The sequence below is a fragment of the Styela clava genome, chromosome 7 (assembly GCF_964204865.1).
Source record: "Styela clava chromosome 7, kaStyClav1.hap1.2, whole genome shotgun sequence".
Classification (NCBI taxonomy): domain Eukaryota; kingdom Metazoa; phylum Chordata; class Ascidiacea; order Stolidobranchia; family Styelidae; genus Styela; species Styela clava.
Window position 1 is genome coordinate 17,567,698 of NC_135256.1, and position 21,523 is coordinate 17,589,220.

The window sequence follows — 21,523 nt, forward strand, 5'->3', positions numbered from 1 at the left end:
GGCTTGGGAAGAGTGGCTGGTCTTTTTACCATCGGCGTCTTCTCTCAGGGCCATAAAGCCGCTAAGTAGACTGCATATTGGTATAAACTGCCACCAGTTTTACTGGCATTATCCACAACTGCTATTTAGCATTTTTACATCGAAAATACAGACAACAAATCTAAAAAAAATTGATTAGATTGTGCTTTTCGAATATCCGTTTCCTTCCCGAGACCGGAGGTCGAGATATCGAAACATGTGGCTAGGCCATTGTGCTTTCCATCGATTCATATTTTCAAAAATCGATTTTTACTAGGCTTCGTCCACAACCTGATTCTAATTTGTATCGGGTTGGTGTTAAACTGGTAGTTTTTCAGGTTTCAAGTTTAAGGTAAAGCGTTAAAGACGGTAGACGAGATCTGTGGGGCCAAGTTTAATAACATTGCACTTCCGTTCTAATTCTAAAAATAAAACACTTTTGATTAATTTAGCCAGACGGCTAGACGTGAGTTAAAACAGTCTAATTTGTTATTGTTTTCATAAACGATCGCGCTATCACAAAAGTTTGAAATTTTCAATACGTACAGAAAGCCATGGTGAAGTCCGCTAATGGGAATTTGTGCAACATTGGAATAGACATTCGCAAAATATTCTTCATGAAATGATGTAATTTGGATATAATATATCTGATATTGGTCCATTTTTAATACCAACACCTTATGATCCCGATTTATTTGTAGTCACCAGGATTTCCACATTCCCACCATTTTATAGTCTTTTATCTTTTATTCTACTCTGTAGAATTTCGTCAGCAACCTTGCACTTATGGGTGCTCATGCCATTATTATTATATAACTTGTAGACTCGAGAGCCGAGACAAAATGAATGACTGGTACTGTTTGTTGGTGATTGATATATTCGATCGATTTGTATTTCACTTTAATTATAGCAACAAATAACATATTATTAGCTATTTGTAATACGGTTGTAGTCAAATAAGATGTTGTTACATAAATCATTTAATTACACGAACGATGCTTGCACTGCAATTTGCATATGTCTATATTTTACTAGGCTTGTATTTAAGTCCAGTCTAGACAAACCATGACAGGGATATATTGGTTAAAACGAACCCCTTTTTTCCATTGGTCCAATATCGCGCATTAAAAAAATATTGAGGCAATTCCTTGAAGTGTTATGCTAGCGAATTGATCACGGGTTTAGTTTGCTTTATCTCAAACCTTTCTTATGTAAGCATGTGTTATTTAATATTCCTCAAATTTTTACCTGCGAGAAAATTCTCCTCAATATGTAAATCCAATTTGGTTTCGTTTGCCAATTAAATTACTGGAAAATTCCAGTAATCGGCCGCCAATTTCAGCAGTGTGAAGAGAAATTTTATGCGAGTGATAATAATAAGCATCCCCATTTCTTTCTATGCAATCACGGTGGTATTATGACGAACGTGGTAGGCCCTCAGATCCAATAAATAAATCAATAATAGCATTTATGAGAAAGACATTTTTGGAATCCTATGTTTTGTTTCACATTCTTTTAGGTCTAGCGCAAAACGAAATTTCAAAGGAAATCATTGATATACCGATACTTAACCACCCACTTAGTCGCGATATGTTATTACAGTAATATGCCACACATAGTAGTTCGAAGTTTCAAGGTGTTTATTCAATGACTGACTACTCACTGGCATTTAAAATGACCTTACCTGATTACTGGAGAGAATACCTCGACCGCAAATTATTTTTTGCCTTACTTTTGATTTGTGGTATTTTCTTTGTTTTTTAATTGGCTTCGTCGTAATCTTTTAATGAGTGAATGTCAGATATTAGTTCAACTATAGTTGAACGTATGGATTTGGTTTCTAAATTAAACGGAACAATTCTAATAACTTTCGCAACTAATCTAATCTACCTAATTCATATTTGCGTAATCGGTTGGGTTACTTTGATGTTCAAATAATAAATTTTCACCTCCATATTGAGCTTGCACTATTTTTTTTTTTTACTCGCGGTTAACAACTTTTTTTCGTTTTTAACGTAGATGTAGATCTGCTGATGTACAATCCATAGACAAATGCATTTTAATTAAGAAGATAAAACTTGTCCCTTCGTAGACTGAGTAATTGGTGTAATTAAATGTGAATTGCTCCTATTGGGTTCATTCACAGAACACCAGTACACCAGTAACCGAAAGCCATTGATCTCGCTTGTGATGAACGGATATGTCTGCTTTCACGGTTTTTACCCTTCTGGTATGTGAGCGAAATCTCTGACTCTGCGATTTTAACAATATTTCGTCGCCGATCGTGATGTGTACTTTGGAATTAGTATGAAATTCCAGTACTTTGCCACCGCCGCCGGTCGCCGCCGACGTTTTTGAATAAACTGAAGTTCTTTGACGCATTTTTGACACGAAAATCCCGTCTGCCCAATACAATGCACCTTTTGTGTAATACTATACCATTAGGAACGATAGGTAAATTTACTGTATTTTTACGTTGTTTGAAGGTATTGTCGGCAAAATAGACTACAGGATTTCATATATTCACAATTGCAGTTGACAACGTTGAAATCGGTATAATTTTACTGAGATTTTGAACAGCGCATCTGCCTCCCAATACCCAAATTATTCAGGAATGTGTGTTACTTGCTCATTAGAAACCTATCACCGGGGAGTTTAGCTGACGTACAGTCGTATTTTTCCTGACGTATTTTTGTGGTATTTAAATTACCTTTGTAAATAACGCGTTCATATTTTGGTTACAGATGTCATATTCTCCTTCTTGTCTGCGCTAATTTTGTATTGTTTGGTTTACGTTGACATTGGCGATTGATTGATCGATTATTACTATTGATTCAGAATGACGACAGAGACATTTATTTGTATGTTTTCATGTACAGCGTAGCAATAACGCAGTCATTTTTACACGAAAAAGCATAAGAGGGGATTTCGCATGATTGTAAGACCGAAATGTAGTGGGAGTCAATCGGTACTTAGTATAAAGCCGGGATGGATATGGACAGTGCGTGCTTCAGTCGTCGTGAAGCATTCGAACTTCGAAGTTTGTGTAAAGTCGACGTATTTCTAACAACGTTGTCAGGCACGAATTTTAACATGTGCTCTTCCTTACGTTATTTCCAACCAAATTGCTAAATTACTACGAATAAAAAATTGCATACCTATTATTTTGATCACACATTTTGATACTCCTTCTGATTTTGTTATCAACCTTTTCTCGAAGAATTTGACAACTGCCTGTTACTTTGTGGCACCAAAACAATTAATTTGCTATGGCAATATATTTTTTCAAGCAGAATTTTTGTTTTATGCTTTAACAATGAATGCTACGCTACACATTCTAGATCTAGATTCTATCTAGAACATCACTTGGCCATTCATGTCTGATAAGTTTCTGTCCTCCGACGCAAGACAAAATACTTCAGTGGTTATCGACTATCGATTATATTTTTGAATCTTATCACATCAACAATTTTCCTGAGTATTTATTTTTTATCGCAGGTCCAGCCCAAGTGCCTATGGTGTCGCCAAACGGCGCCATACCACCAATCCACGTTCCGCATGGCTACATTTCTCACGTGATCGAAGAAAACGGTCTTCGACGAGTGGTGGTGATTCCAGAGATGCAACCAACACATTTTCCATCAATGCGACCACAACCAGTTGTTTCTCAAGCACCACACGGCATGCAACACCATTATTCTATGCAGCCTGCTCCACCGATCAATTATATGCAACAGGTTGGTTGACTTTTTATTTCATACATGTCACGTAGGTTCTTTACGAAATGATTTCTAGGGTGGATAGGCTTCCTTCATCATCTATTCTAGCCCATGCATCTGGAACTAGTTAACTTTGCCACAACTCGGCATGGACTATCAACTTGTCGAGACACCGTGGTCCACCATGTGATTAACCCCCTTTCCGCTCCTGGGTGATAAATACGAAAATCCCACCTTATACAATTTGGTTTTTCACAAGCTGGTGAGCTCTAAAAGCAGAAAGATCACATGTTGGCAAGACTAGCATAGGTGTAGAATTCCAATTTTCTTTTATGATAGATGCACAAGATGTGAATTGACAGAAAGGGCGAAATCTATCTTATAATTAGTAGTTACACTTGGTCAAAATGGAGATCACATTATGCTACTATTGTATCATCTATATTCTACGTCTATCACTATTACTGGGTAGTTTTTAGTCATGCGTTTTATAGATTCCCAATATGGTCAAATTGTTCAATTCGGTATATATTTACCGTTTTGCTAATTGAAATCTGATTTATATTCGTTTATGCGTTTCCTACTCGACACTTTGTTTTCAGATTTGAGAGCTAAAGTGCTTTTTAAACCATATTCTGAGGTTTTTAATGTGTATACGACTTCCCGGGTATGTGAACTTTGAAAATTAGAAGCAATGCTTCGTTTCCCTTGGTCGGTTGCCACGAAATGTAGTCAAATGTCTTCCATATAAGGACTTTTGAGTAACTAATGCCTCAACTTGGTCAAGCATGAGCACAAAATAGTTGACAGTTATTGCAGACTATTTTCGATCGCGGCATATTTGCGTATTCCAGTGTGACGTAAGAATAATCTTTTCGTCTCGTGAATGATATAATGACTGATAATGATTGCGCAAGGTATGTCGTCAGTTGTTGACAACGTTTGTGTCAGAATGTTTATTTTATTATTTGAAAATAGGAGACACTAATGATTTTTCATCTTCGACAGATGAACGTGATGTCATTGAATCAACAAACAACCATGTTTCCAGCAGGCGACCACTTGTCGATGTTCCATCCGCAACACATTTCGTACGGAAATCCAGATGGTTCGGCAACCACAGGTAAATGTAAATTCACTCTCATTTTCACACAAAGTATGTTTGAATCATAATCTTCCAGATGCTGGAGAAGTTGCAACTAAGGTTGTCACTTTTGATTCTTAATGTTTTTCTGATGGACCGCGATATTTAGTCTAAAATTTTGCCGTTTCATTTTAAGTCGTGAGAATACGCTTTTGACGTCCATCCATCGGAGCGAGCTCCTGTAAATGCTGTTTCTTATACATTACTTTAACATTAATTTGGGGTTAAACAAATTATAGATGTTGTTATACATGAGAATAAATAAATTGAAGGTCAAGTAAGTATGAAATATTAGTATCATTATTTTTTAAATAATCAAACTTAGCAACAAGATCACCCTATAACGTACTGCCCTGCCCCCGTGGCCCCATTCTAGACACGCCCCCCGTGTGATCTTTCCCAAGAAATATCACCCCTATTGATATTGATAAATAAGGCCGAAATATCACCCCAAATGATATTGATGAACAAGGCCGTAACGTAGGTAACCCTGTTATACAAACGAGAGAACGAAGCGTGACTTTTGTCGTCTGTTGTACACGTCATCATTATCTCTCAATGCCGGTTCCTCTTCTGTTTTTCTACACTTTGCCTACGTGTATTATGAGCTTGTCAGTGTTCCTATCGCAACAACAAAAATTGTGTTACAGTGCTCACATTGGACATATTACTATCTAGCTCCGTTGAATGTTAAAATTCAAATGTATTTTAGCTTTATTCAAGCAATCTAATTCATATGAAGTTTTCATTGTCAATAATATTTCTGTTTTGCAAACTTTTTTAAAAGGGAACACTGAAATGTAAATAACTATTGTTGCCAAACTAAATATACTGACAGAAACCACATATAAAAAGTGTATGTAGTATAACAATTCAGGTGCCGCATTTATGCTGTTATATTTGAAGTTATATTAGGAAGTTGTGTCAAATTGCTTTATCAGGTTGTAGATTTATAATTTAGCTCTATATAATATTACAAATGAATAGGCATAGAGGAGTCTTTTCATTTTTACATAATGTGCATTACCTAATTTCAGAGAATATTAAAGTGGCTATGTCTATGTACCACCATTGTCAAAGTATTAGCTTGTATTCTTTAATTGTATATTAATCTTAGCTTAATCATAAACATTTTCATTGAAAGTTTCATGTTACTTAGGAGATCAGTGGAAGGGTATGTTAAATACCAACTAGAATGTGTAGCAATTACATAGTTCAATATTATGCTGATTTCCAGTCTTATATATTAATAATAACAGACGATATTTGGATTTTATGGGGCTAACACAGTGACACTAGAATATCTACAGAAGGAAATATACTTTGAAATTCAAGTAATTTGTAAAAGAACTCAAAATTATTGTGGAGTGAATATAACATTTGTGTGAAGTGGCCTAAATTACTGAAACTTTTGGGTAATATCATACACAAACACAAGTTAAAGTGTTTGATAAATTTTCTTCATTTCCGTCTTAGTATTTAGAAAATTTGTTGGTTCTATCTGTTTGGTCACTTAGTTTATAGCCATTGGGTGTAAATGGCCAAGCTATACCAGAAACATGTACGGTATGTACATATCTATGCCTCAATATATATAATAGTAGTCTTGTCTTGTTTAGATCAATACTGTACTGAGGTTATTCTTCTTGGTATTCTTTAAACACATCCGATTGAGAGTTTTATAATGAATGGGTTTGTTGTGGTTCAGACTTCCCACTCTACCAATCCAATGTCAGGTCACGCTTCTCACTGATAACCTATAATCATGTTACATTTAAGTCATTGTCATAATAGTTACCTTGTGACATCACAATCTTTAAATGTCTCTTTGATCTTTTTCTTAATGGCGTAATTGTTTGTAAAATTTTGAAATTGGGCTGCTCTAAGTATTTTATTTACGGTTCTTGAAATATTCTGAAGTTTAGGTCGGATAATCTATAGGGCTATTCAAACAATTTGTTTTCTGAATTTCTTTTTATAGTTAATTCAAACGAAAAATATCTTTAATTGATATAAAATTCAATCAAATATCTTAATTTCGCTGAAATAATGATATTGCCCGCTGAGAAAATTTGACAAATTTTACATATAAGAAACATCTGGTACAACTGTTGGAATGCATATAAGACAGTTCATTACTTATCGATCTTAAGATCGGTAAGTATGTTGATAGGTATTTGTCTGTCTGTGTATCTGTTTGTTTGTCTGTTAGATGAACACGATATCTCACGAAGTCGAGGTTGGATCTGCTCCAAATTTTTCATGTGCATTCATCATATTTCAAGCCTATTGATTTTGGATGAATGTCGTATAATTAGCGAGTTATTAATTAATTAGTGATGGGACACGCAGTGTCACTATAGAGTCGTGAATCGAAACCGCAGTTTTGATCGATAAGTTTTCGGTCTCCGACCGATATGCTTGTTTGAATATTACCAATTTAAAAAAATATCGGGTGTCTCTAAATAAATGAAACCCACAAAATCGGTCATTGAATTAATGGGTTTCATTTATTTTGGACACCCTGTATTTAGGTATTCTTCATTACAAATCCCCCTTTTTTATTTGTGCTTCACATAGGGTATATCCAAAGTTAATTAACTAGTTTTATTATTTTTGAATTTTTTCCTGCTGCTATTAATTTCAATTTCGAATCATGTCATATGTTGTACTTCGCAGCAAAATCGCCATTTATTCACTAAATAAATTGTACAGAAAATATAGTTATTTCAATAACCTGCCGCATTCTTAAATACTCATTTGTCGAATAGTTTAATTTTGAATTTTATTTCAACAATTGGATATCATCCCAAGTTTAATCTAGCATTTTTTCTTCAACCAACTCAACTGAATATGAACTCAGACATTAAACACAGAATTTCGCTGCTAAGCGTAAAGTAGTGCAGACTGTACCAGTCACTCTGCATTCTTGATAAACTCAATTCCTGAAATACCGGTGGTTGTTTCGCATGTCAATTCTATTTTTAGAAAATCGTTATCACGATATTATCCACACAACTGCAGTCTTGATTAAATGCATTTTAAAGAATTGGGTAACATAGTTGGTTATATGTCGTAATTTTTTCAAAAAAAAATCCTTTTGCAAGTTATATTCCTTTATATGATTTGTATACTATTAAAATTTGTTTCATCATGAAATAAGAAAATGATAAACTTACTCAAGTCATTTCACCAGCTTAAGATTATTCAAAAATTTACCATCAGGTATGTCTTATATTAGTCCAGTCAGACTTGAAATTTGAAATTGGTGGTACAGATTAGACATAAAGGCTGAAAGCATTTTCACATATTTAATAAGGAAATGCTAGTACCTGTAATAAAACCAGATCTAGCATCGAAATGGAATATTTTAATTGTTTATACTTTTCATCAGTTGTGATTACATTGTTAGAATTTTGCTGTATATCAAGTTATCTATTACTGTAGTTCGAATCGAAAAAAATAATGACATTTGCTTCTGCTTGTGATATGATATAGATCATCATATAGTATAGTGACAAAAATAATTTTTTCAAATTGCAGTAAAAATTTTGAGAAATACATGATATACCGATATTTATGAATTGTCAATTATTATATAGCCTATCATGCAATTAGTACTTCTATTTTGACGGTGATCTAGGCTAATGTGTTCACAATCCTAATAGAGTCACCAAGCCTTGTCTATAGTATGTTGGTTCAAATTAGTGTTGTTGCGCTTTAGATCATTATACATGTTGACCCCAAAAACAAAACCAGGTCAATTAGAACTTATTTTTGATAAAGCATAATTTCTACATAATGCTCACTGAAACATTTGGGTACAATCATACACAATCAGAAATTCAAGTGTAAAATAAGTTTTTCTCATTTTTCATTTCCCAATAAACCTGTTAAAATACTGTAATGTCACATTCCTCAAAAACAAGTCATTAGTTAGCTTTATGACGGAAGAGATTCATTTGTTTTGCTATCATCTTGTACTGAACCGCCCCAGGCACTTGTAGAATGTGTTTGTTTTGTATTAAAACATATTCTGAACTTGGTGTGACTCAATTCTTGTGGGCGAGTCATTTAAAATTTAAATGCAGTCATAGTCATCTGCGTAATCATGGAATTACCTGAAGGCAATTCTGCTTCAGTGGTGCTTCTTTGATTCTTGTTTATCAAATATTCAAATCACACATTCTTCAAAATGCTTTTTGTCAGGCAAAGCAAATCAAGGATATTTTGGGGTTGACAATGAAGGTTCCAAAGGTCTAAAATTCAATCCCCATGTCCACTACCTCATGCTCGATAAAATTGAATAGGCTAAGTTTTCCCGTCCAACAAATTATAGCTCATTATGAATTAGATGTAGTTTTCTAGTTTAGAACCTTGTTCAGAATGTGGCAAGTGGCGCCAACTCACAAAAAATATTCTTTTTTGAGCATCTTAAAATTTGACACCATATTTTTTGTTAATATAACAGATATCAACAACAGGGTGCCAAGCTTACCTCAACATCAATATCAATTCCAACTTCATCCAGCTGACATGGATCCTTCTAATCCAGCTGCTAGAGCTGTAAAAGCGAGGGAAAGATTACAGAAAAAGTTACACGAGCGACACCATCATCACCAACACCATCTTCCTCCAGAATCCAACAAGAATCCTTCTCCAACTTCTACATCATCTATTTCTCCAAGTTCTTCTTCTTCTTATGGACAGACACCATCTCCTAACAGCAGTCCTGACACATCACCGAGGATTCTTGGTACTTCTATTCCTGTGTCCTCATATCCAAACGGATTTAATAACCAGAGGAAATATACTTATCCGCTGCAACCACATTTGCTCGGAAGTGCGCAGCCATATCAGCAACATTACCCGTCTCCGACACATTCTCCTAACTTTCCACCGGGTAATAACAATGGATATAGAAATTCAAAAAACAATCAACAGGTGTCTCCGAAAGCTAGCACGAGCGATGAAATGTCATCGGAAAGTAGTAGCGGTGGTGGATCACCCCGTCGGGTGCCAGTCGGACCACATCGAAACCAGCAAGAAATGGTTACGCAATATCAAGCAAACATGCAACATCAGCAGGATTTAATGTATCATTCCAGCTTGCCACAGGAACCTTATCCAACTAAAGGTATTTTTGTTATTGTTTGTGTCCATGGATATAACTATATAATTGACATAATAAAGCAGGATTTGTTTCATATATTTTGATTTTTGGGGTATTATACTTTGACATAAGATTTAAAATTGCAATGTGCAGAGTTTGCACATGCAATTCAGATTTCATGTCAAAAAGTTGAGATTTTTCCAGTTATTACTTTGTAATTTTTATGTTGTTTACATTGAATCAAACATTATTTGAATTTTGTCATGTAAAACCTATCATATACTAGGATTTTTCGTTGTATAAAGTAAAAGAATATCTCAGATTGGTATATAATTCTTTGCAGAAATGAGCTTTGTATTCATAATTTTGACTTACTGCCGCCGGTATATACTCGTTATACTGGAGGAAAGTGAGGGTTATAAATATGATATATTTGAGTCACTATCAAGCCCTCCCTTTCGAGTTATCAGTGGACCATCCATATGCACTGCTTAATTTTTTAATCTTGTACATACTGGTACTGGTATTATAGGTCATCATTTCACTGGATCAATGTATCTCCTCCATTCAATGTATTTTTAGCAACATAAAAAATAATGTATAAAGTAATATGATACTCTGAGAGTGGCTTGTGTATGTTACTCCCTTTAATCCTATTTTTGTACCAAGTTGGCCACACACATGCCATCTCCCTTCATTCAAGTCGTGATCATAACAAATAACTCTTTGATTTGATATATCAGCCCCTAAGTAGAGAATCTGATCCTACTTTCACTACAATAATAAGGCATCTTTTTTCTGTGATACAGTGTTTCATATGTAATAGGGCCCAATCTGCTTGATTTTTGATTAAAGAACTGTAAATCATATGCGATTTAAACAAGCCAAATTTTGTTTGGTAAATACAATATCTTCGTGATTTAGTGAAACAGATACATCTTAGCAGAAATTTTATAAACATTTTATCATAATATTAGTAATTTCTATGACTGAGTTATGGAATTATATCTAATTATATCTAACGATATTTTTTAAAAATATATACCATTATTTGGATCAGACTCTTTCTAGTTAGGCATTTTCCACCAAATTTAGTACACCCAAATTGAACCCAAATTGTTTGATCTTCAATCCTAACACAGTTTGATATCTAGGCCATCCGCTTACCACAAGTCTTGGTGACTATGCCTATTAGCTGTTGGCAGCTTTTTCATCTTTTGTGTCTTCCAATGCTCTCAAATTATTAAAAGTTTTTGGTTTTGTTGGGAACGTTTCCCTCTCCCAAGTATTAGTTTTGTGGTTTCTCAGTACCAATATGGATTCCCTATATCTGTCGTAATTGCCTTCAAATACTTATTTGGATTGCTTCAGTATTTGCCTCTTAAGATTCAAAAGTGGGCTCTTGTGTGTTGTGTTTTGTCTGAGTCATTGTCATTTTGTATCTCTGTCACAACTAAACTTTCTTATACATTTATGATGGTTGAGATACAACTTTAAGCTGGATAAAATAGAGGGTCAGTGGGAGCAATTTTTTTTTGCACAAAATTTTGATAGGCCTATCTGAAATATTAAAATAAACTTTTTTTTGCATTAGTTTCAAATTTTGCTTTAAATGGGTTATTTGTTATTTGTCAGTGATAGCTGAATCAAGTTATGCGTTTTATGACCAATTTTTCATAATTTAATTTGAGATTTATCAACACTACTTATATGCAATCATATTAATTCAGTACATATGGTGCCATGGCAATTGTACCTCTATTTTGAACTCAAAGTCAATAGCGGCAAAGTCTTTTCAAGCTCAAGCATTGTCATAAAAAATTACCCAATTTATCAACATTCTAGGATATATATCCACTTGAGAGAATATTTTTCTTTCGTGTTCACTTTTTTGAGTTACACGATAGAGTAAGGCTTATGTCTGTGTGAAGATTTTAAAGCAGGGAACATCATGGTTCCTGTTGGGTACTAGACTGTCTGCATTCCTGAAATTCCAGTAAAATGGGTTCATCCAGTTGCCTTTATTGTCATGATTGATTATGCAATATTTACTTGGCTCTAAATAAACAAACCCACTCACAAGAGGGCACTTGAATTCGTTTTTTGTGAAAGCAATATATGATGACTTTTGCACCACATAAGCCAGGCCTGTCATAATCGCACAAAACTATTTTTTTTTAATCACAAAATTTGATAAGATCACAAAATTGATGTGTTTCACTGTTAGGGGCACAATGTTTTTGGTCAAATTAGCGTTTCAGCGAAAATTGGAATATTTTGATCTTCGCCCTCCAGCGTTTTATTGATTGAATAATGCTGCAACTGCAAATTTTTTCAGAGATGGAAATAATCATTGTTTTTCAAAGCAATAATACAATTTTTGATTGGTCTAACAGAGATTTATTATGCCTTTCATATTAACATAACGGACTTGAAACTGAAAGACTGAGTCACAGGGTATTCTAAACGGATTTTACAAACACCCTACACTTTATTATTGGACACGTTTAGTGGCCATAACGATCGTTTCAAAATTTTGTTGTTATTGTTATTTGTCTCCGTCTCCATTTTTAAAAAATCGCTTTTCTCTTCGAATACTGGACCAATTGCTATATACGTGTCCATATATTTGAGCATAGCTCTCTTGTTTTGATAATATTTCTCTTTTTCAGATGGAAAATGGGACCTCAAAGAATATTTATCAGCTATTTTAAAACCAGAGGTAGTATGCATTTGTGTTTTTTTAGATTTCATATTTATCAAAACATTCTTTGCTGTGCAAGCCATGGTTATATACACATACGCATTAGAAGTTTGTTCATCCCCTACCATATCTAACCAATGTTTTAGAGTTTGTATCTAAGCCCTTTAGGGTGGCCATTGTCATTTGTCAACACTTAGATTTTTCCCCATTAAGCATAAAATCATAATCTGACAGTTTATGTTAAAAAGTCGCTCACAGGGGTAAAAGCGCATAATGTTTTTGTCACTTGTCGGTGCATTAAATCTTTTGCCGTTTTGCCCGATGCCCTCATTTCTGTGAGGCTGAGCAATAGCTGCATTCTCTTCGTTTTGTGTGGCCCAGGCAGGCCAGGCTACATGTCCGAAGTTATTGTATCGTCCACTGACGAAAAATGTTGCACGGTCCTGCTTTAGACAAACATTCGCAAGAAAAAGCTTATTTTGTTATTGTCCAATGCTTTTGTTTCACTTAATTGACAAATCCCATCATTGCAGATGTTGTTTACGGCCTGGAATTTTACTGGCAGCTTGTTCTGTGCCTTTGGGTAAAGTGATGGTGTCAAAATACCTTGCAAAGTTGCATATTCGCAAGTTTAATTCACTCATGTTTTTTCCTTTACAGATTCATGACGTGCAACCGAGAACTGCCAGAATCAGGTGGTCGCTACGTTATGCCTTACCAGAAGATGCTGGATTGCATTCAAGAAATCAGACTATTATTTATGAAGTATTTTTAACTGATAAAGGAAAGGATAGCAATAAATATAAAATGATACAAAGGTGGGTTTTTGAATAATTTTATTTTGGACTTGGTAATTGACGAGAAACTAATTCCCTACGTTCTTTGTGTTATGTTTTTTTGTCATTCTTTCTCATTAGGGGTTCTTAGGGGCGTTATTTAAGATTTTGACCACAAAGTTGACCCCCTAGGCAGGTCAAATTTACCCCCAGTTGGGAAGCGTTATTCTAAGTTCATCTTTTTTCTTTTATATTTGTTTTTCACAAACCCTGCATCAGTTTGAATGGCGATCATGGACTGTATTTTTTTGTCTACTCGGTTTAGAATGGTGATATATGCTGTAAATAAATTTAATGGAAATCTATGATTTTACTGCTAACATTGTACATTCTCTTAATATACTCCAACGATTTTAATCATTCATCATAGTCGAACTGAAGTTGACGTCATTGTTGGTCTATCATCAACTCGTTTTTAATAAATTGATACCAGGGTATATTCCTTAAAATACCTTCAAATTCAATTTATTTTAAAGCAACATGCTTCAAATCAGCACTAGAAATTTTTTTTTAAAAAAATTTATTTTAGTTACGAACAATAAAAAATTACTATTATGAATGTATATTATATATATTGAAATTTATTGTCATTCGATTTATCATTTTTATCATCAGAAATTCTTCGGTCACCACACACAACATTTTGACATCATCAATAATTCATGAATCCGTCTGTGTATTAGAAAAATGTTTTGCAAATTTGAAATTTTATTATAGTTCCCAATATTCCAAATGTTCTCAGATGTTATTGAAAAGTTTTGACATTGTATTATCAATTTTATTAAAAAGCATGTAATGAAAGAATTTACAATAGCATATACCGGTAATGAAAATAAGCTAAGATTTAGTTACTACATTATTCAAATTCTGCAGTAAATCTCAAAATATGGTAAATGATTAAAATTTCTCTATGGTATAAAAATTACCGATTTTGATAATGTATGAAAAATTCATCAAAAAATAGTGAAAAGTTTAATTTTTTATGCATGGTTTGAATTTATTTCGATTTCCATAACTATTACTTACAATACAACAGTACAATAGTACTACTACTCTTACTATAACCATGTGAGTAAAATTTTGAATGTATCCTTACACAGAAGAATATATCTTTGGAACCTTTATGTTGGAATTTTCATGCAGGACAATAATATTGTGTTTTCTGAACTAAAATATTTTCATTTTGAATACTTGAAGAAATATGAATTTTAGGGCTATTTGGAACTATAATGAATTACATACAAATTAAAATTCTTAAACTATCATGACCATTTTTTTGTCCACTAAAATGCTTGAACTGTTAAATGTCGCATTCCGATTTGTGTTTTGTAAATAATCATATTATTATGGTTTTCCTCTGAGTGGTCAAAATTACGAAGGTTGCTTGACTTCTATTACCAAAAAGTGATCTTTGTATCATACTCCACATCCATTATAACTGTGCAAGACAGTACGTGCCAGACTAGCATAAATAATTTAGGTCCCTTGTGACATGGCACATATTACATCAGACCATCTGAAAACCGGCGGTAGAAGAATTATTGATGATGGTCCTCTTTAAAATGATGACGTTCCAATGAACCTAATGACTGTCTGGTTGGCTCATTGCCCCGCCCATTCCAGTTTTATTAAATTTGACTTTGTGTAGCGTAATCATAATAGAGATCTGTCTGGAATTTCAAGTGCATTTTATTCGTTCCTTTTTTTTTGCATTCCTCATGATGTTTTGTTTAATCAAGTCTCAATATACTTCTGCTGGGATTCTGTGAAAAAACCCTAATTTATTTATTACTTATTATTAAAATATCTCCCTTTGTGATGGATATAAATGGACTCATAAGTGCTCTTCTATGACGCTTTTCTATAGCGGAAGTGGACTGAATCTATCTGAACTTATCAGAGTGCCATGTGTAGTCCATTGACCTATCTATGTAAGCATTACTGGTTAGAGATTTTGTGAATGAATCCTTGACCATTTTTCCACAAGTTTCAAATTTTTAATGAAGTTCAATACATATCTGTTCACAATGATAGCCGCGGTGATAGGCGCTAAACTGATGTTACTTTTAACTTTTACAAGAAAACCCCCCGTTCTTCCTAGTTTCATTGCTTTATGAAGATATTTCACGAGGTGTTTCCACTTTGTTGAGCATGAATTGGTTGAATATGATGGGATTTGGAATCTACCAATCAAACTAGCACTATACATACCACCCGAATGATAAGGGCCCATGAGTGCAAAAATCCTCTGGAAGGGGCCACGGGCCCTGAAAGGTTGAGAACCACTGCCATTAAGACATTAATAAAGTGCTATTTGCTTTGACTTTTCATATGCTCAGAAAAACAGCTAGTTTGACTGCACATTTGCTGTCTCAATACGTATTTTAATAGTATGGAGTACAATAGGAATTGTTGAACATTTTTTCTCGTCTTTTCAGGGATCGTGCTTCTTACTTTGAAATCAAAGATTTGAAACCTGGTGTGGAATATCATACGAAGTGAGTAATTTATGTATTATTGAACAGACACAATATACCATATCACACCCATGTTCAATGTGACCAATATATTCTTTTTTATTCTGGAAATGTTCAATTTGCGTATCATTTATTATGTCTTATGCAGGAGTGACCAAAACTAACTACGGTAAATATTACTCATATGCAACTATTTTAATTTGAAATCAATAATTTAAAATTGAACGGTTCTGGGTTCAGTTTCAAGATTCAGATAGCATATGAAAATCATTTTGAGGAATTTTGTTTTATATACCTTGACTTTTATGTGTATTTTGTTGAACCTAATTTAGAATATATTCAATATTCTATGATCGAAAATATAAGCCACTAGACGGCCATTATTTTTTTTCTTAATTTTCGTCTATAGAGCTAACAGAAACGCTGTTTTGGATATTTGTCTCTGTGTTTCGAATAGTAGGCTAGTTTATACTCTTTTGGCCATCCCTATTTCAACATAGGGTACACAGAGAATATTCCTTTTGTAGAAAGTTTTGTTTTTGTCAAATTCCACAATCTTAAGAACTTTGGCATCCTATTTATATCTTCCCATCTTTTTTCATTATTAAGAGTGCTTGCCGAATTAAATTCTACGAAAGGTATCCACTCTGAAGTAACAACGTTCCGTACTATCAGTTGCCAACCTGACACTCCCGGTGCTCCTGAGTTATTTCAACGGACGAAAAATTCACTCAACTTGAAATGGGCTGTAAGTAATTTTTGTGTTTGGTAAAAAAATGGTTTAGAAATTGTGAACAATAGAAGTTGTTTATAGTAATATGTATGGAACTTCTTTGTTTGAAAAGTATCGGAATTTTTCAGTTTGGAATTGCTTACAAAACTTGTTACTTCCTGGGTGAGGTGGTGGGAGATGGGATTTGAACCCGAGATTTTACCTTGACATGCCATATTAGTTAATTAATTAGTTAAGGCCACCGCATACTTAATTTCAACAGATGAATTTATAATCATCATATCATATTATTAATATAAAGTACTTAATATATTTTTTTCAAATCTGATCTTTGTAAAAAAAAGGCTGATGCAATTCAGTTAGTCATTCCAAATAGTTGGTATTTTAGGAATTTGAACCTACTATCATTCTAATTTTGTATTATTTAAATATATCAATTTCGCTGCAAAATATTAAAAAATTATGCTTACGACAGGTTTTTGGTTAAAACATTGTACATAACTTTGTCGGGATCGAAGCTCAACACATCTTGGGTTTAAATCTAGAGTGTAATAAATTGGATAGGCAATGCCGATCTGAAAGCTTCCGGCTCTTCCAAATATAGTATCTCCTTACATACTGTTGGGTGTTAATAGCTTCTTGCACAGAGCCTTGTTTGTAGCGAAAGGCGTGACTGGGTGTCGTATAAAACTAATTTATTTTAAATCATGATTTACTGTTAAATGACAAATTATAGAGCCTGATTTTATTTATATGGATTATTAATAAAAAAGACAAATTTTGAATTTTTTTCCGAAAACTGTATTCTCGACATCTGTGAGTTGAGGTATTTTCAAGGCTGTTCACTTAGAACTAGGTATTGGTTCAAGCAAAAGTTAGATAAAACATAAAAATAAACATTTTTTAAACAAGTTAGGAGCTGATTCATTTCATTTTTAATTCTATAGTAACTAAATACAAATATGGAAACAACTAATCTTAATTAAGGTATGCCAAAACATTCTCATATTTATAATGATGCAGTTTTTCATTGTGGTATTTTGAATAGGTAATCAAAATAAATTTCCTTCTTTCGATTTCTAAATTGACTGCCAGTGTTGCCAATAGCAGCCAAACATCACATGATTATTCTTCGTTTATTTTTTGATCGGTTTATTATAATTATTTGCAAATTCTGCAAACTTTATATAATGTCAGCAGGATTTGCGCAATCACAATTTTCAACTATTTCCTGTTCACTAGATTAGAATACTAAAAGGAAATATTGTCCGCTTACCATGCAGGATATTCATAGCAGTTTGAACCTTTTGCAGATGCCAAAAACTGCTTGAAAGACATTATTGATTCTGGTATTATTCTGTTTACTGTATTTACGATTTTAGTCAAAGCGGAATGGAACATTTTAGCATATTTTTGAAGACCGTTTCTAAAAATCGTTTCTAAAGTGCCAAATTTGATTCATTGGAAAACAATGTTTTGTTGAAGATAAAGTATTTGAAACAAGAAATTTGCTACAATTACAACTTACAAGTTGGGAATAGTATTAAAAATATTCCAAATATTCAGCTCAAAACTTCTTTTGCTAATTGACTAACACTTTGCATGCAAAAACAACATGCAAAGCCCATCAAATCGTCAAATAAGGAAATCTGGCATCTGGATCATCTTGAAAAATTTGTATAACTGTTTTCCATATGCCATAGATAATATGTACCTGAATACTTTTTATCTAATGTCCATACATGGTAGAGTCCTACCACGAAAGGATCACTTCCAGTAGGTAGATCTAATCTGAGGTAACATAAGTGTTGAGAGCATTTCGGTTTCCTTAGCATGCTTCACTGCATTGTGCTTTTAGAATGAAGTGTTTTCATTCCTAACTTTATGTAATAGATGTGGTAACATGATGGAGAAGCTTTTACTTTATGCTGTAGGGATAAGTAGTACTTATATGGTGTTCATATAACTAGGAGTTCCATTTAACTTGCTGAATATTAGGACCATATTTGCATTTTTTTGGTATAATTTAGGAAGACAATTCCCATACCCAACTTGGACTGGTAACAGGATGAGAGGCTGTGACTCACGATATGATCAAATCTTCAAATCGGCTTTCCTCTCCCCAAGATAAATATGGAATTCCTATCATATTTATGTATTGTGAATTTTTTTATTTACACTTTCTCCAATATCACATTTATTGCAATCACTGTGCACTGGGTGTTTAATATAGAAAACATTCGCTAATTCTGAATTACTATATATTACTCGAATGGTTTGCTAAACCATAATTTTGCTTTGGCAATTCAGTTATATTTACATGATATTCACAGATTCCAATATTACGGTTACTAGTGTACAAGGATAAACGTCATAAAATTACCTTTTTATCCTAAATTGTCAATTTTGGACTTTTATTTTACATTTTTCACATTATTTCAATACTCAATATTACCTACGCTTGATGATGATCGAATTGATCTGTCAAATTTATATTTTCAAAATCGATTTACGCCATAATTTTATACCGATTTTCCTTGTTTTAGTTCCATTACGAGTCCGAGGACTGTCTGTGTTAGCCAAGTTAATATTCCCCTGCCTGTACGTTTCAGTCCCTTCACACAACTGGATGTAAAATAGGCGAACAAAATTAGTTACCTCCATATTGTTACACATACTTCTGGACCGTCAAAGGTTTTTATAGTATCCTCCATTGCTTTATTTTTATCATGTTTTATTATATTCATTTCTTTGACAGGCCCCCAACAGTAATGGAGAAAAAATTATCAAATACCATCTGGAATGGGACGAAGGCAAGAAAGGCAGCGGATTCCGAAGTTTATATACAGACAGTCAAAAGCAATATAAAGTAACAAAACTGCAACCATCACATGATTATACATTCAGATTGAATTCTCAGAACAAGATAGGTTCAAGGTAAATCCACTTTATGCCAGCTTTTGCAATGATATGGCCAAGCGCGTCACGAATGAATGTTTTATATCCGCTGTATCTTTACAATGAATATTTGCCAGGTTCAACTGCTTTTTTTATTTGACGCTAAATTTTTCGTTTTGATCAGTTGATTGAGATTCCATACTTTTCGAGACTCTTCTACAAATCTGTTGAAAAAGTCACAAAATCACGCAATTTATTTTTTATGTTAAATTTCTCAACTAATTCATACATCATAAATGTATTTGTGAAGTAATATCTGGCAACTTTGATATAATTTTGTGGCATTCTGTCAATTCATAGTTTTTTCATTAAAAAAGTTATGAAGAGTAATTATACAATCTTGTGTCACATGGTTTCAAATGTTGAAAATTGTTTGTTAAGTCTTACAATATTTATTCATACATAAACCAATGCTAAATTGCAATTTGATTCATTAATATAAAGTCAGAAATTTTCAATTCCCCAAATCTAAGAATTTTTTTTGTTTAGTCCCTGGAGTCCCGAAGTGACATACAGGACCACTGGTACAGCCCCAAAAGTACCAGATCCACCCCTTCTCAGCAAAGCTTGCGTTAGAAGCCTCGTTCTTACCTGGACAAGAGTGCCATTGAGTGGCAATGATGCCACTTCGGGATACGCAACCAGGTTTACTCTAGAAATGGATGATGGAAAAGGTTATGGATTCAAGGTTGCTCATGACGGTCCTGATCTGAGAGCGTCAATCAAAAATCTGAACAAGTCATCGCTTTATAAATTTCGGGTGAGTTTACCACATTATAAATTTGTATATTTCGGATTTATTCATTTTATTTTGTAATTACAACATACAGGATGACCCAAAAACATGACCCATAAATTCCCTAATTATTTCTACAAAAATGATGAAAATTCGTTTAAAATTGACTTCATAGCAAAATTTCGATTGTAGCAAGACTTACCGTATATATTAGCCTATATATTTTATAAATATTTTCAATAAATAAATTGTGACCCATCAATATTTCCAGATTTGTTGACCTGGTGATTAGGAAACCAATGCCCTGACATTCAATATCAATGCAATTACATTAGATATGTAAATTCCAACGCTATATTAATAAAATTCCACAGTCTACAAGGAGACAATCACACATGAGTCAATATTGGGTCAGCCGTAAACTGATCTTTGTCCTATCTCACACACAGGTGGTTCCTATTATTAAGAATAATCTAAAAAAGAAAGGGCTGACCAATGTAAATTACAGATTAAATTCTATTGAAGACAAGTGAATATTGTTATTGACACAGGGCTTTGAGTTATGTAATTTTAAATAAATACTTTTTGATATGATGGATTTATACATATTTCAATGGAGGTTATTAATATATGTGATAATTACAGTCAAAATACATTATAACAACTTTTAATTTTTTTTAGTTTGTATAAATTTTGCTTCACAGATGAAAAATGAACTATGAAAAATAAATCATGGGGTATTCGAATTTAGTACGCTTTTGTCAAACTTTGGAATTCACTAAATTCGTAAATAAGTTATTTATAATTAATAAGTATCGACAAACTCACTCACATTGAGCAAGCAAATAAAAAGTTTTTCATGCAACTTTAGTTCAGTCAAGGTTGCTGATCTTGATTGAAAATCGCTCCTATCGCAAAAAAATTTCAGTGGATACTGATTTTACTCTGATATAAACTTTCTTGAAATTTTGCATTTAGAGCAGTTTTCGCTAATATTAAATACTACCATTCGATTGTACTTGGGGGCAAACTACCAATTAAATTTTCATATTTTAGCAGTTTATTTATATATAAAATAATCAAAT

At 33.4% G+C, this 21,523-nt stretch overlaps 2 protein-coding genes across 3 annotated transcripts in view; one reads left to right on the forward strand and one right to left on the reverse strand.

Moving 5' to 3' along the window:
* Positions 1 to 21,523, reverse strand: part of LOC120327835 (transcription initiation factor TFIID subunit 9-like) — a 120,471-nt gene that overhangs the window by 69,269 nt on the left and 29,679 nt on the right. The gene's annotated exons all lie outside the window — the stretch shown is intronic.
* LOC120327940 (fibronectin type-III domain-containing protein 3A-like) overlaps positions 1 to 21,523 on the forward strand; it is a 50,928-nt gene that overhangs the window by 15,400 nt on the left and 14,005 nt on the right. For both annotated transcript variants that reach the window (XM_039394314.2, XM_039394313.2), the window contains exons 3-11: positions 3,517 to 3,755; positions 4,746 to 4,860; positions 9,353 to 10,018; positions 12,667 to 12,716; positions 13,359 to 13,516; positions 15,973 to 16,032; positions 16,621 to 16,759; positions 19,503 to 19,681; positions 20,192 to 20,462. In XM_039394314.2, the coding sequence (XP_039250248.2) occupies positions 3,517 to 3,755; positions 4,746 to 4,860; positions 9,353 to 10,018; positions 12,667 to 12,716; positions 13,359 to 13,516; positions 15,973 to 16,032; positions 16,621 to 16,759; positions 19,503 to 19,681; positions 20,192 to 20,462 (1,877 nt within the window). The remainder of the gene's footprint in view (positions 1 to 3,516; positions 3,756 to 4,745; positions 4,861 to 9,352; positions 10,019 to 12,666; positions 12,717 to 13,358; positions 13,517 to 15,972; positions 16,033 to 16,620; positions 16,760 to 19,502; positions 19,682 to 20,191; positions 20,463 to 21,523) is intronic.